The 14,878-nt window shown below is 50.5% G+C and overlaps 1 protein-coding gene across 10 annotated transcripts in view; it reads left to right on the plus strand.

Moving 5' to 3' along the window:
- The first annotated feature begins 797 nt into the window (after positions 1-797).
- The window catches only part of ABTB2 (ankyrin repeat and BTB domain containing 2), a 181,722-nt gene continuing 167,641 nt past the window's right edge, over positions 798-14,878 (plus strand). For 4 of the 10 annotated variants that reach the window (XR_016393803.1, XM_089914959.1, XM_089914961.1 and 1 more), the window contains exon 1: positions 798-2,541. Coding sequence is in view for 9 of the 10 variants with exons in the window: in XM_089914959.1 (XP_089771085.1) it covers positions 1,659-2,541 (883 nt within the window). In the remaining variant the exon portion in view is untranslated. The remainder of the gene's footprint in view (positions 2,542-14,878) is intronic. The other 6 variants (XM_089914955.1, XM_089914954.1, XM_089914957.1 and 3 more) reach the window with 3 other exon arrangements.

A 14,878-nucleotide genomic window follows, 5' to 3' on the forward strand; every position in this document is an offset into this window, starting at 1 on the left:
GCACATTCGTGCACGTGTGTGTGAATAGTTACAGGACAGCAGCGGGACGGAGTGGGACCGCGCATGGATCTGCTGGAACCAATCGAACTTTGACCGCCTCTGAACACGCGCCTGAGACAGGTTTACAAGGGTGCTGCTTGGAGGTCAGCTCTCATTTTACCCGGGAAGGAAAGCGAGTCCTGAGAGGGGCAGATAACTCGCCCAAGGGCACACCGTTAGGAAGAGGTGCATTCAGCCAGGTGTTCCGAGCGCAGGCCAGTGCTAGGGACGTTTCTCACCTTCGCACACCCATTACACACGTGTGTAACAACCCCCCACCCCCCCGTACACATACACACTATCGGACACTGGCTCCTCGGACAGGAAGGATCCAACACAGCAAGAGGTATTGTACAGTTGTAACAGCGAAGACACGGACACTTGAGAATCTGATCAGTTAGAGCCCTCTCCCCAAGTAATACTCAGACTACTGCATGTGTAATATTGCAAGTGGCGGGGTGGGGGGGACGGGGGCGGAATCGCAGGCCTCCTGGAGCCCGTCCATTTATCAGATGCCAGATTAGGGAGAGATTGTTCTGATTGGAGCTTAGAGAGCACCGTAAAGAGAACCAGACGGATGGGGGAAGAGAAGCAAACAGGGGCGTCCCTCCTCCCTCCCCAACTTCACTGGAGTTTCGCCTGGAAGAAGGGAGGGCCTTGGCAGAAAGTCTTAGCAGAGAGGTGGAGCGACTGGCTTGGGTCCCCTCCCCCATGCCGCTGTGCCCTCCCCCAGCCCCACCTCCCTTGCTCCCTACCCACACTCGACTCGCTGGCGTCGGTGTTCGGTAGCAGAGGGCTCGAAAGGGAGCTGCGAACGCCCAAAGCCTGGACGACGGGAAGGGGCAACGCACAGTGGCTTTTCCTTCACATTTTTCTTTAAGTCGTCAGCTCCCGAGCCTAACGTTTCGATCCCTCCTTTCCCAGTCTCTGCTCCCCACCTCCCAGCTCACTCACTCGCCTTCTCTTCCCCCTCCTCCGCCGTCCTCCCGTCAGCTCTACCAGACCCTCGGCCTCCAGCCCCGCCTCCGCCGCCGAGGGGTTTACCCGCGGCGGAGTGAAATCTGCATAGTGACCGCCTCTGTGGGAGATCATTGGTGCAGCCCCTGCCCATCGCGGCCGATGATTGGTGGGCTGCCCCGCGTTATTTGCATGCCCGTGGCGGCAGAGTACCTAGCCGGTGCGGGCGGCAGGCGCCGCGCAGAAGTTTGCTGAGTGCTTCTTCGCCGGGCGGTTCTGTACTCGCACAGCTCTCGGACCCGCCTCCTTCTGCTGCCGCCGCCCTGTTCTCTCGGGATTCCTTCTCCGCGGAAGATAGACGCTTTGCTTGAGGGAAGTTGAAGTGGGCTAGGGGAAGTGCCGAGGAGGAGCGGCGGGGGGCCTTTCCAGTGACGGCTTCGAGTCCAGACGCCGGGAGCGTGGGGCTCCGGCCGCCGCGAATCTCGCCCACCTTCCCGCGGCCGCCGGGCGGGCGGGCGGGCAATGCGGCCGCCGAGGCCCGCGGCGCCGAGAGGAAAGAGGGCGCCCCGGAGAGCCTAGAGCTTGTTTCTGCCCACTGGGGGAAGGACGCATGGAGTTGTGAGCACCCCTCGCTCGGCGAGGCCTCCCCGGGCAGGCTCCCCATGGCCGGGACGTACAGCTCCACCTTGAAGACTCTGGAGGACTTGACCTTGGACTCCGGGTATGGGGCCGGGGACTCGTGCCGCTCGCTCAGCCTCTCGTCCTCCAAGTCCAACTCGCAGGCGATCAACTCTTCGGCGCAGCAACACCGCGGGGCGGCCTGGTGGTGCTACTCCGGCTCCATAAACAGCCGCCACAACAGCTGGGACACGGTGAACACGGTGCTGCCCGAGGACCCCGAAGTGGCCGACCTCTTCTCGCGCTGCCCGCGCCTCCCCGAGCTGGAGGAGTTCCCCTGGACCGAGGGAGACGTGGCCCGGGTGCTTCGCAAAGGTGCTGGCGGCCGGCGGCAGCCCCTGTTCTCCGCCGAGGCGGTTAGGCGCCTGGCGGGGCTGCTCCGCCGAGCGCTCATCCGTGTGGCCCGCGAGGCGCAGCGCCTGAGCGTGCTGCACGCCAAGTGCACCCGCTTCGAGGTGCAGAGCGCCGTGCGCCTGGTGCACAGCTGGGCGCTGGCCGAGAGCTGCTCACTGGCCGCCGTCAAGGCGCTGTCCCTGTACAGCATGAGCGCGGGCGACGGGCTGCGCCGGGGCAAGTCGGCGCGCTGCGGCCTCACCTTTTCGGTTGGCCGCTTTTTCCGCTGGATGGTGGACACCCGCATCTCCGTGCGCATCCACGAGTACGCGGCCATCTCGCTCACCGCCTGCATGGAGAATCTGGTGGAGGAGATCCGGGCCAGGGTGCTGGCCAGCCAGAGCCCCGACGGCGGAGGGGCTGGAGGCGGGGAGGTGTCCGCTGAGGCCCTGGAGATGGTCATCAACAATGACGCCGAGCTCTGGGGCGTCCTGCAGCCCTATGAGCATCTCATCTGCGGCAAGAACGCCAATGGTAAGCACGCGGGCCCCCGACCCATGGTCGGGGTGGGGGAGAAGTCGGACATGGTTACCCAGGGGATGAATTTCCTAGGACGAAGGAAATTCAAGACCTGAGAGAAAGCTTTCGGTCTACGGGTGGAGGAGTTCATTAAAGGGTCTTTCCCGAGATTGTTCTTTCAGCGACTGACTTTTGGAGGGCAAAGTCGTGGCTGATCTTCTACTTTCTGTTCTGCGTCGTGTTGTCGCTACTGGGGGCTGTTCACTGATTGAATCTCTTGACCAAGCCATCACTGAACCTCTCTTGGCGCGAAGCTTACTGCCCCGTCGCTCTCTGCCTTGCTTGACGGATCTATAGTTGGCATCTCTCCCCAGAGCTGGGCAGATCGACTGTGGTTCTGTCCCGGTTCTCTCCAGTCCAGTAGCAGTAGCCAGAGGGCCCAAACACTTAAGACCTGAGCCTTGGGTAAGTGGGATGGGAGGAAGGGAGCAGGAAGCCCAGGACCTTCGTGCTGCCACCTTGGGCTTTGCTGGATTGAAGCATGCCTTTCAGGCCCTCTCCTGGAAGGTGGAGTGGTACTGGTGGGTTCTTAACACTGTGTGCCCAGAGCGATGGAACCTGGTGACTCCTGAATCCCATTCCCAGAAAGGGAACCACATCCTAGCTCCCAGGGCCTGACTTTCAAAGCTGTCACCAACCAAGTGAGCAGTTGATTAAAACCCCTGTGTTGTATTATATTAAATGCACAACCTTATGGACTTTCCCAAAAGAAACCAAGACCCAGTCAGTAAACCACACTATTGGGAAGAGGAGTGGGGGGATGGGCAATGGCATGGTGTCAATTCCGGGAAAGAAACCATTAGGTAGTTGCATTTCTCTGAAGGATGACATAGCTTCAGTGCAGAAGGTGGTAGGGAAGCGCTTGACCTTTTCCCTTGAAAGGTTACGGTGTGACATACATTCAGCAGTAAACTGCCTACCAGACTCCAACTTCAGGAGTCAGCAAACCATCAGTTATTTGGAATGGTACTTTGGCTAGACATCCTTGCAATCTGATTGTAAGGCCATTTTGGGGGCAACATTCAGTGGCAAGTAAGTTGTCAGTGGAAGAGGCCGTGTGGGTGTTGGAATGCCATAAAGGGAGTCATATTTAAATGTGGTTTAACATAATCATAATAGCTAAAATTTTAAATTAGCACTTAACAATGTGTCAGTCACTGTTCTTAGCACTTTATATGTTAACTTGAGTAATCTGTAGGTACCTATAGTATTATCCCCATTATACAGATGGGGAAACCGAGGTACCCGTCAGTTAAATAATTAACCCAAGATTACACAGATATTAAGTGACAAGGTGGAATTTGAACCCAGGCGGGCTCCAGAGTTCAAGCTTTTAGCCACTAGAGGAGAAGAAGCAGCTTTGTTTTCACTGGTCCAATTTTCAAGGAGAGTACCTGACATCCTAAGGCCTCATTTTGAAGGCAGTCTGTATCTACCAGTGTGGCTGACTTTGACTTTCAAGGGTTTTGTTTTTAATTCTAGCACTGACAAAAGGAGAGGCCTGGAATGGAAGGAAGAGCATACGCCTTTTAATTTTCCTCCTCTTAGGTCAGAGTTGAGGTCAGTCCAGGATCTCAGCTGATAATGTCACAGCTGATAATTGTGTTTACCCTCCAGGTTTGTGGCATCAGCATGAGGAACACAGCCCCAGGAGAGGAAGTGGAGGGCAGGGGGATTTCCATGTGGCTGTCATAGCCCAGGGGGGAAGCGTTCCGAACTTTTGGCTGAGGAGAGGCCCAGACTGAACTCAGAGAAGTGAAGACTCCTGAGGGAAAAAACAAAGGCCTATGACCCTACAAACCAGACTAGAATGAAGGAGGATAATGGGTGACAGAGAAACAAAGCAAAACCAAAACATGCCCTTCATGCAGAACTGGTGCCCCTCAGGTGGAGGAATTTCTCAGTTTTTCTAATTGTAAACTGAGGCAGTTAAGAGCAGCTGCCTCTCCAGGGTCCTCTGAAAATGTAGAGTCATGAGAAATTGCTAGAACACAGGTGTCTTCCACTAAAGGGCTATCCCAAAGGGCCCTAGATTTCTTATCTAAGGTCATCACTCCTTGGGATTTTCTTCACCGGATGGGGTTTTGACCCTATAATTTTACCTCTTCCCTCCCATCCTCCACCCCAAACAATTCTTCTTAAGCCATGCAAGACAGCAGGACTCTATGTGACAGGCAGCACATCTCCGAGATGTTCCGAGCAAACGTGTCCCTCCATACATTCCTTGGTCTCCAGGGAGCTCTCCTGCAAGACAGGTGACCATTCGCTTCCCTTGAGTTACATGGATGCTCATTTTTTATACATGAAAACCTGAGGGTGGCCCCAGTAAACAATAACCAGGCTGATTTATTTTCTTTAGACAAAGTGAAATGAATGTTTAGTAGAGGCACAATGAATTACTTATGCCTCAAAGCTGACTTCAGAAGGAAGCATAAACTGCTTAGGAAAGAAATGGAGAGACCCTAAACCTTTGTTGTACTAAAATAAGCCAAGGCCAGCAAGGTTACTATCTATACAGCTGAAGTCTAAGTGGGAAATGGCTACGCACGGGAGGGAGTGTGCTGGTTCGAAGTCTTGTCCTGCTGGTCTTCCCTTTATAGTATATATTTATTGTTGTTATGCCTGCTAATTATACAGCATGGGCACATGCATTTGAGTCAGCTATATAGGGCTCTTAAACTTTTAATGTCTTCCAACCAGGAATTTAAGACCCCTAATCCATCTAATCCCATCCATTACTCAGAGTCTTGGGCAAATATGGTTTCGCTCAGCCCAAGATGGATGATAAAATTTCTATGGTGTTTATAAAACATGATCTCAGCTTCGTAGAGCAGCAGGAGTTATATATTGCTTGCTCATTTGGTATCTGTGTCGCTGTTTCCAGGGCAATGTCATTAAGTGATGATATCTTCCTTGTGGGAGGTAGAGAAACCACTTTAATAGGGCAATATTTATAAACATGGATCTGGTAGAAAATAGAAACTTCTCTCATCTACTTTCTCTCTCTCTCTCTCTCCCTTTCTCTCTCCCTTTCTCTCTCCCTTTCTCTCTCTCTCTCTCTCTCTCTCTCTCTCTCTCTCTCTCTCTCATCGTCGTACATCAGTTTGATGCTGAGCATCACTTCGGGATTTCTTCTTGGCCATTTTTCTTACTAAGCTTTCATGAATGTCCATGGCATTAGAGAAAATCCCCTTCCATTTTGAGACTCTAGGTTAAATGATAGGATTTTGGTGAGAATATTCCTGCTCCAAAGCAGTAACCAGGATGTACATGAAGGTAGCTCTATCATAATGGTAAGGAGCAAAAACTTTGGAATCACAGTGAGGATTTGAAGCGCACCTCTGCTGTTTATATGAGTGACCTGGGGCATATTTCTTTTTTTTTTTTTAATTTATTTATTTTGGCTGCATTGGGTCTTCGTTGCTGCGTGCGGGCCCTCTCCAGTTGCGGCAAGTGGGGGCTACTCTTCGTTGGGGTGTGCATGCTTCTCATTGCGGTGGCTTCTCTTGTGGCTGAGCACCGGCTCTAGGCATGTGGACTCGGTAGTTGTGGCTCGCGGGCCCTAGAGCACAGGCTCAGTAGTTCTGGCACACAGGCTTAGTTGCTCCGCAGCATGTGGGATCTTCCCGGACCAGGGCTCAAACCCATGTCCCCTGTATTAACAGGTGGACTCCAAACCACTGTGCCACCAGGGAAGTCCTGTGGGGCATATTTCTTAACCATTCTAAGCCTCAATTTTGTTATCTGTAAAATGGGGGTTAATAACAGCACCTAATTCTTAAGGTTGATGAGGATTAGGTGAAAGCATAGATTTAAAGATTGTAGCACATAGTAAATGCTTAATAAATAGTTGGCAGTTCATTCAACAAATATTTATTGAGCACTGACCCTGCCTGCACCACAGTTAAAAGTGCTGTGGATTAAGTTGGGGGAGGGAGAGGTTCCTCCTCTCATGAAGTTTACAAACAAATGGAGGAGACAAGGAGAAAATGAACAAATAGGGATTTACTTTTAGCAGTAAGTGTTACTAACAACAACAGAAAACAGTAATAGGATGGTGTGACTGGGGCTAATTTAAGTGACAGCCAAGGGGGGCCTCTCTGAAATTTCATAAGTAGTAGGTAATATATCAATACTGCTGATGTCTAAGGATCACTCAGCAAAGAAAAAAAAAAAAGTGACTGAGGACCTTTCTGAATTATTCAGTTATTTATCAGCTGAGGCAGAGTCCCAACAATCTCATTTGCAGCCGAGAAATGAAAGGGCTGCATCTACAGCAGGGCTGAAAACTCTTCTAGTTGTAGGATTCATTTAACAGGGAGATTATAGGATGGATTTCCATTGAGATAATCAACTCCAGGAGCAAGGGTTAATTGAGCCGCTAGTTGCTGTTTAATCAGTTTCCACACCTGGGTAGTCTGGGCTGAGGTGGCAGCTTCCCCCCTCTTTGACTGTTTTATTGAAGCCCAGAGAGCTGGTAAAACTGAAACAAAGCAAGCTTTGGAAATGCAAACTTTTTTTTTTTTCCTTGAATGCCTGAGAAATGCAAGCCAGCCTTAAGTAGTTAGAAGAACAAGGCGGGGATGTTCTGTTTCCTCCAGGAGGTTTTACCTGCCTCCGTGCGGGCTGAAGGGCCACCTCTCTGTGAATTTCCACAGCACTCAGGGCAGATTCTTGAACTGTTTCCTGTTTGTGTCTCTCCCATCACACTGTGGACTCACAGGCATCACTGTCTCCCCTGTGCCTCGCATGGGGTCTGGCACACAGTAGGGGCTCCGTGAATGGCAGTCAGGCAAATGATTGATCCCACAATACAAAGTGTTCAATTCCAGAAACTTCATTCGAAATCCTTCAACCCCCTCAGAAGAACTTTACCCTGTTTCTACCATGGCAGAGAATTTCAAGTTCTTGATGAATAGAGGCAGCGTTTTGGAGTGTACCCAAACCACAGGGACATCATTCAAACTTTTGATCCCCTAATTTTGAGCAGGGTTCCCAAGGTCACCTGTGATAAGTAAAGGTAAATGGGAGGGATTTCAGGTTGGGGGGGGCTTCCTTCAGTGTGCAGTGCCCATAGTGGGCGTTTCACAGCAGAAGTCTGATGGGCAACAGATAGATCCACAGGAAGATTGAGTTGAAAGACAGAGGCACTCAGTTCCCCTAAGAATAGCAATACCAATCCCGCCTTGCCTGCAGAGCTGCCCTAGACGGCAATTTGTTGATGACTATTGCTCAGAAGAGGGTGCATCTGTGTTGCACCCCATCTGCCTCCAATCTGAGGAAGGCACTAAGGCAATCAACTACCGAGACATTCCTGGGTCGCACGGACAACACCTAAGGTTCTAAAATAAGCCAGATTGTAAAGCAATTATACTCCAATAAAGATAAAATAATAAAATAAGCCAGAGACCCTGGGCTGCGAATCCTCAGGTTGGTCCTTATCCCATTTCCCCATCACTACCTGTCCTTCCCCAAGTAGTGTAGTGGGTGAATGCTTTGGCCTCTGTTTCTACACTTCTACAGCTGTAATAATAGGCGTAACCTTTGCACAGGTCCTTAAACCTTTTTATCTAGGATCTCGCCCGGTGCCCATAAAAATCCATCGATGGGATGCTCTTTCACAGAAGGGTCTCTGGGAACCCAGGATTCACAGCTTGGTAATGGCCGGGCCGGGACCAAGCCCCATATCGCTCAAGCCCTAGGCCTGTGTTTTTTGTGTGAAGAATCAGGGAAACAAAGGTAATGAGGACCAGGGCAGTATTTTTCCCCTGCCAGTGGAGGCAAGGGTCAGACTCACAGCAGCACCTGCTATACATCTTGCTTGTTAATGTCTGCTGCATCCGGGCTCTTTACATCCATTAGGCCAGAGAATCTTCACAACCAAGCTGAAGACCAGGCATCAAGGCCCAGGTGTGGGTCTTCCTCTGAAGGATGCTGTGATAGGCTGTTTAAATGCTGCTTGCTGACGGTCCCAGAGTGTGTCCTGCAGGTGCCATCGATTTTAAGGAGCCTTTATTGCTGCTCCTGAGGGGCGGGGAACTCTGCCGCCCAGGGAGGGCCTTACAGGTGTCAGCTGCTGAGTGATCAATAAGCTCAGTTGAATGGCAAAGCTGCCACCTGCACCGTGATTGTCTTCTAACGGCGGGGAGAGCTGGCCCGGAGAAGTAGGACACGCAGGAGGAAAGAACCCAAAGGGAGCCCGTGTTTAGGCCACTGGCCTCAGGGCACTCAACTCACTTGCTCTGGAGTTGGCGGAAAAGCATTTATGAAGGGGCCTTTGATTTCCTCAGAGTCCACTACGGTCTCGGCTGAAATCTCAGTGCCAGGAGCACAGGGAGAGAAGGAATCCGCATAGCGAGCACTGAGATGTCCTGGCTTTGAAGTCTGAGTTGGGCCCCAAGTTGCCTTGCTTCTTACAAAGGCCTGGAGCAAGTTGCTTCAAGTCTCCAACTATAAGGTGAGGGGCCGGCTCTTATACACGGGCGGTTGTGCCTGCAGGCATACTCATTGCTCCCAGGATGTCAGAGCTGCCTCTGGGTTGAGCGCTGAGAACATAGCACAGGGTAGGGCTGCCCGGGTGTCATTCCTGGCGCCCTCCCTTTTGAGTTGTGTGATCCTGGGCAAGGTCAGTGCTGTGCCTTAGTTTCTTCCTCTATAACAGGATTTCTCAGCCTGTCACTGTGGCACTTTGGACTGGATAACTTTTGTTGCAGGGCTGTCCTATGCCCTGTAGGATGCTTAGCAGCATCCCAGCCTCCACCCGCTAAATGCCAGCAACACCCTCCCTCCCCCACCTCCAGCTGCCAGTGGTGACCATCAAAAATGTCTCCAGACATTGACAGATGTCCCTTGAGGGGCAAAATCACCCCTGGTTGAGAAACACTGCTCTGTAATAGAACTGAAAAGAGTACCCAACTCGTTGGATGTTTGTGGGATTTACTAAAAGTCTCTGTAAGGGACTTTGCACTGAGCCTGGCACATGAAATATTAATTCTAATCACTGCTATATTTTTGCAAACTTGTGTTGGTTTGCGGCCAGTCATGTTCACTTTTGCCGAAGTGGGCATTTCTAGTGCAGGGGAGGATCGGGACCCAAATCCCAGAGTGATGATTGTGAGTCACAAGGCTTTCCTTGGTGACTAATAGGTAGGAGGAAGTTACGGGATCTGGAAAAAGCACCTTTGCACCTTGCTCAGTTATGGCTCTGTTGCCCTCAAGATGAAGCAGGCTAGCATTGGGCATTGACATCTGACCCTCCCTCCAAGCTCAAGGCTGACCCTGCCAGGATGATAGTGATGGTGCAAACTCAACGCTCCAGGCCCTGCAAATTCATTCTGCTATGGGACCCTGCCCATCGCCGCTGCCAAGTTCTGAGCCACAGGACAGCAGGTGTTTTGTGTTTTGCTGGCCTGTCATGTAAACATACTTTGTAATCTTGCTTGTTTTAAAAAAGGCCTAAATGGTTTTGCAGCTTTGGCAGTAGGCTTGGAGCAGCTTGCCGAATTGGGAGGAGAAGCTTCAGAAACACAGCCCGAGTAAGCCTGAGGAATGCCATGCCGGCCTCGTTAATCGACTACTTGCTGAGCGCCAGCTACATCCAAGGCCATGGAGGAGGACTGGAATTATCTTGCCTGTCAAGAAGTTTAGAATCTAGTAGGGAAAGCAAAGCATGTCCATGGATTCTTCCAAGGAAGTTTGGGGTCCCTGCATTCAAATGAGAGGGATGATGCTGAAGCCTCATCTTTCTCACTGCCCATTTAGGGGTGCTTTTCATGAGCTATTTCACTTAATCCTCCCAAGGCCCTCTGTAAGGTAGATATACTGTCTACCCCTTAGATGGGGACCTTGAAGTTCTGGTGACTGGAGAGCTCAAAGGGGAGAGGTGAGCCCTGGCTGGGTGTGAGGGAGGGAGTTGGGGCTGCTTTGTGGAGGGTGTGGCATGTGAGCCAGGGGCACTTGGGCAGGTGGAGCTGGGACAGAGAAGGGAAGGTGGTGCAGAGAGCATGCAGGCTTGCAGGCAGAGGGAGTGGTGTGAGCAAAGACATGGAAGCCAGAGTGTGTGTGTTGGAAAATGGCAAGTGACCCTGTTTGGCTGGAAGGGTTCAGATGCATGATGAGGAGAAGGGCAGATAACACAGTAAAGAGGAAAACTTTCCCACATCTTTTATCCAGATGTTAAGAAGCCTGCCAGAGTGCAGGAAGAGAGTTTTCCAAAACTCATTTTTATAATTCAGAAATGGAGTGTGTCTGCTCCCCAGCGCATCTTAACCACAGCCCCAGACCTCCCATTACCCCTCTTGTTGATTGAAAGATTGACCTCAAAAATGCCCCTGGCCTCTGTCCTAGCAGTACAAGTAACGAAAGAAGACTTTACCCGAGCAAACCTGGGCTGAGAGGGCCTGAAGAGCAAGACTGCCATCACCCCTGCTTCTCCCATGCAATTTGGCTTCTGACTCGGTGTTTCCTGCAGGGCTCCGCACATAGCATTTCAGGCCAAAGCAATCCCAGTATGGAATGAAGGTCGAGGCTGGCACACCCGTTAAATGAGGCTGTTGGACTGACTCTTGCCAAGGCAGAATCCTCAAACACAGAGGCAGAGAGGGACAGAAAACAGGATAAGAGGGTCCCAGAACTTTGGTTATGAGTCTGGCTTGATATCTTCAGTTTACAGTTTATCATTTTGGAAAATAACAGCTCAATTCTCAAAGAGGTTTAGTCACCTTCTAATTCTTGCTAAAGTTGTTTCCAGAGCATTGATAATAAAGATTTCAATCATCATGTTAAATGTTTGATATTGTGGAACCACCTTATAGCTCAGTGCCATCTGGAATGGACTCCCTAGGGTCCAGCTGAATTCCGCTGGCCGTAATGAAATGTGATAGGTCATCAATGGCTTAGCCGATAACTCAGGTATTAGACCTTTTCCTGACCCCAGTGTTATAAAGGAATTTGTCGCTTGGAAAAGAGAAACCTCATGAACATTTTACAAAAGTACATATATAGTTATTTATGGTTAATGGTTTGGGACCCATCATTCGCTTTCTAAAAGTGAGCTGGGTGGGGGTTTGGGAGGGGGGTGGTCAGGCCCATGATGGAAAAATCACACAGGAAAGCTGAATTTGGAAGTATCAGAGATAAAAGTTTAGGAGTGGGGAGAGATTAAAGGGGAACACAAAGAGGGTGAAACAGGTCTTTCAGTGCATGAAAATCATCCCTAAAATTGAGGCCAAGTTTTGTTGAAATTTTAAAACTTTTTTTTTTTAGTCTATACCTTTTAAGATATGAAAAGCAATATTTGCTGTGAGGAGAGCTGTTCATAAACACAAGCCGAGGTTCACGGACCAAGCAAGTATATGTGCACAAGTGTCTGGGACAGTCCAGTTCAGAGAGTGAAGGATGTGGATCCAGAAGATTCTGGGCTGGAGCTTGGCCTCTCCGTGACCTGGAGTGAATCACTCCCTCTTCTTGGCTGTTTGTTACTTTATCTGTGGTGTGAAGAGGTTGGACTAGATTCTCCAATGGCCCTTCTGTCTCTGATAATGTTTCCAGACCCCACATGGACACTGTGAAATCACTTTCCTAAGGTCGAGCCCTGTAATTATTACCCTTGGGAAAGAAGCAGCCCAGGATGGAGCTGGCCGCGCTCTTGGAAGATGGTCCAGGTAGTGGGACTAAATGCCATCCTTTTTATATTGGGATTCACTATGATTACTTAGAGTTTTTTCTTCCCCCACTTGCCTCAGAAGGATGAGTTCTGTCTACTCTTGGCCAGCCCACCCCACCAGCACTCAGCAGCTGTGTCCAGGTCCTGGCAGGCCTGCTTGGTGGTGAGATTGGCCCCGAGGTGACTTCATGCAGCCGGTGTTTGCAGCCCGCCTATCTGACCTCGGATATTTATAGCAGGGAGCAGCTAGAAAAAAAAAAAAAATTAAATATGCTACACCCTTCTTTATACTATGTGGGACAGACAGACATTGTGAGGAATTTAGAAGGCAGGGCAGTATAATCCAGCAAGATATTTTTAAATGCTCTTTGTTGCAGTTGGCAGGGCCGATTCTTCAAAGGCAGGGAAAGTGAGAGTAAGTGAAAATGACAGGCTGCCAGGAATTCCAAGGCTGAGACGGGGAGCTCAGCACCCCAAGGGGTACGGGTTCTGAACCCCGATTTATTTCAGTCACAGAGTCTGAGCAGGGCTTGGGGTGGTCCCCGCCAGAGATGGGTGAGTGGGGCAGCTTGTCCCTCTTCCCCACCAGCCCGTCCACTCTACAAACCCCCAAGTTGAAGATTATAAAATGTTCAGGAGAAAGCAGAACACGTGGCCAAAAAAGAGTGGCTTCTGTGGAAACCAGAGGCCTGGTGCTGCTTCTTTAACTCATCTCAGCAGCTGGGTAAATCACGTTGTATGTGGGGACACCATTTGGAAGCCAGTTGCTTGCAGCTGTTTTTCTGGATGTAATCTTTCCAGGAGGAGCGGGGCAGGCCAGGACTATGCTGAGACCCAATTCAGTAGCAGGTGAGAGGGCCTCTGGGGTAGAGCTGCCTCTGCAAAGGCATTACAGGGACCCCCACCTGTCCAGTGGATGCTTGTAAAGTATCCTGGGTTTTCTACCATGTTGGTCTTGGAGGAGACAGACGGTGGTTACGGTGGGAGGATCTGGGATTAGGATCCAGGGAGAGGCTAAAAGTTTTGGCTACCTCTGCTCTTTTATTCAGCATATATTTGTTGAGGACTTACTGTGCATGGTGATAGAATAGATGAATATGAGAGACACAAAGGAGGGGAGGGTGTAGGCCCAGTGGATCATGAGGAAGGGTAAGACCTGCTGGAGGAGTCACAGTGAGGCCAGGCAGGCTGGGGAAGACAGCTCCGGACAGAGGGAGCAAGTGCACATTGGGTCCAAGGAGGCTGGCGGGGCAGGTGAGGGGGAGCAGGGCGCGTAGTAGGAGATGCAATTGGAGAGGGAAGGGAGGGGTGGGTAGTCAAGTAGGGCCTTGTAGGCCACTGTGTGGCACCTCGGCTTTCAATTCTGAGTCTGCTGGGAGTCACTGGAGGGGCCTAGGCCCAGGAATGATGTGATCGGATTTGCATTTTAACAAGATCACCCTCTCTGCCCTGTTGGAAATGAACAGTAGTCTCAAGCATGGAAGGAAGCAGCACGACTGCTCGGGACGTCTTTGCAGTAATCCAAGTGAGAGAGGATGGTGGCTTGGGTGTCAGTTGAAGAGGTTATGGATGTATTTTGAAGTTCAAGCCAACGGGACTTGCCAACAGCTTAGATGTGAGGGATGAGAGAGGAATCCATGTGACAACGAGGTTTATGGTCTGAGCAACTGAAAGGAGGGATTGGCCATTGATTGAAAGGGGAACAGCTATGTATGGAAGATGGAGGGCTGAGCCAGCGATCTGAGTGTGGTTTTGGTTGCTTGTCTCAAACTTTGTTAGAGAGAGATTGAGCAGGAGGGTGGCCTCCAGATCTTCTTAACTGGGAGGAAAGGCCTCCCTCCTTAATCACATGATGGATTGAAACATTGCCCTCCTTTGCCTTTCCCAATGGTAGGTGCCACACAGCAGGGCTGGATAGGGCCTCAGGCAGTGGAGATTTAATTTTCAGTCTTATAATTCTTTGGTTGATGGCCTTAAGAGCCCCCCTAAATTTTGCCTTCTAGCTTCTTCATAGACAACCAGCAGCCTTTAATGAAGATCATCAAATCCACAGTTTCCCGTCATTAGCGTGGGGTCTGTTTAATTAGTTCCAGTTGTTCTGTGGATTGCTGAGACTTCGTGCATGTGTCCTTCAGGTCTGGGAAAGCGAGTCTCCATTTCCGGACAGCTTTGGATTCCTGGAAGTCAAGTCTGGGTCAGAAATTTAGCCAGAAAGAGAACCGTCTTGGGTGCTTTGAGAGGGCACAGAGGCCTGGAGTCGTCTCAGAAAGGCATTGGGAGGCTCCAGGTGCCTGTGAAATAGTTTGACCTCTGCTCCTCAGGTAGCACAGGTGGCTAAGAGATGGAATTTGAGAGTCACCCCTCCTGACTGAGGTCTCTGAACCTCAGTTTTCCTCTTCTGTTTAATGGGTATACCATGGTTCCAAACTTAGAGTTGTTTCAGGGGCTCTGAACCCTGGATTCACATTAGAATCACCTGGAGAGCTTAAAAAAATTAAAAAAAAAAAGTGTGTGTGTGTCTTAAGTCCCCACCTCCAGAAATTCTGATATAAATTATCTGGAGTAGGGTGCAGACCATGTGGGTAGAGTTCTTGGGAGCGTCTGGTGCTCATTGAGCACTGAGACATT

The sequence above is a fragment of the Delphinapterus leucas genome, chromosome 7, assembly GCF_059928025.1.
Source record: "Delphinapterus leucas isolate spDelLeu-1000000601 "Yukka" chromosome 7, BTC_Dleu_Yukka2, whole genome shotgun sequence".
In the NCBI taxonomy this organism is placed as follows: domain Eukaryota; kingdom Metazoa; phylum Chordata; class Mammalia; order Artiodactyla; family Monodontidae; genus Delphinapterus; species Delphinapterus leucas.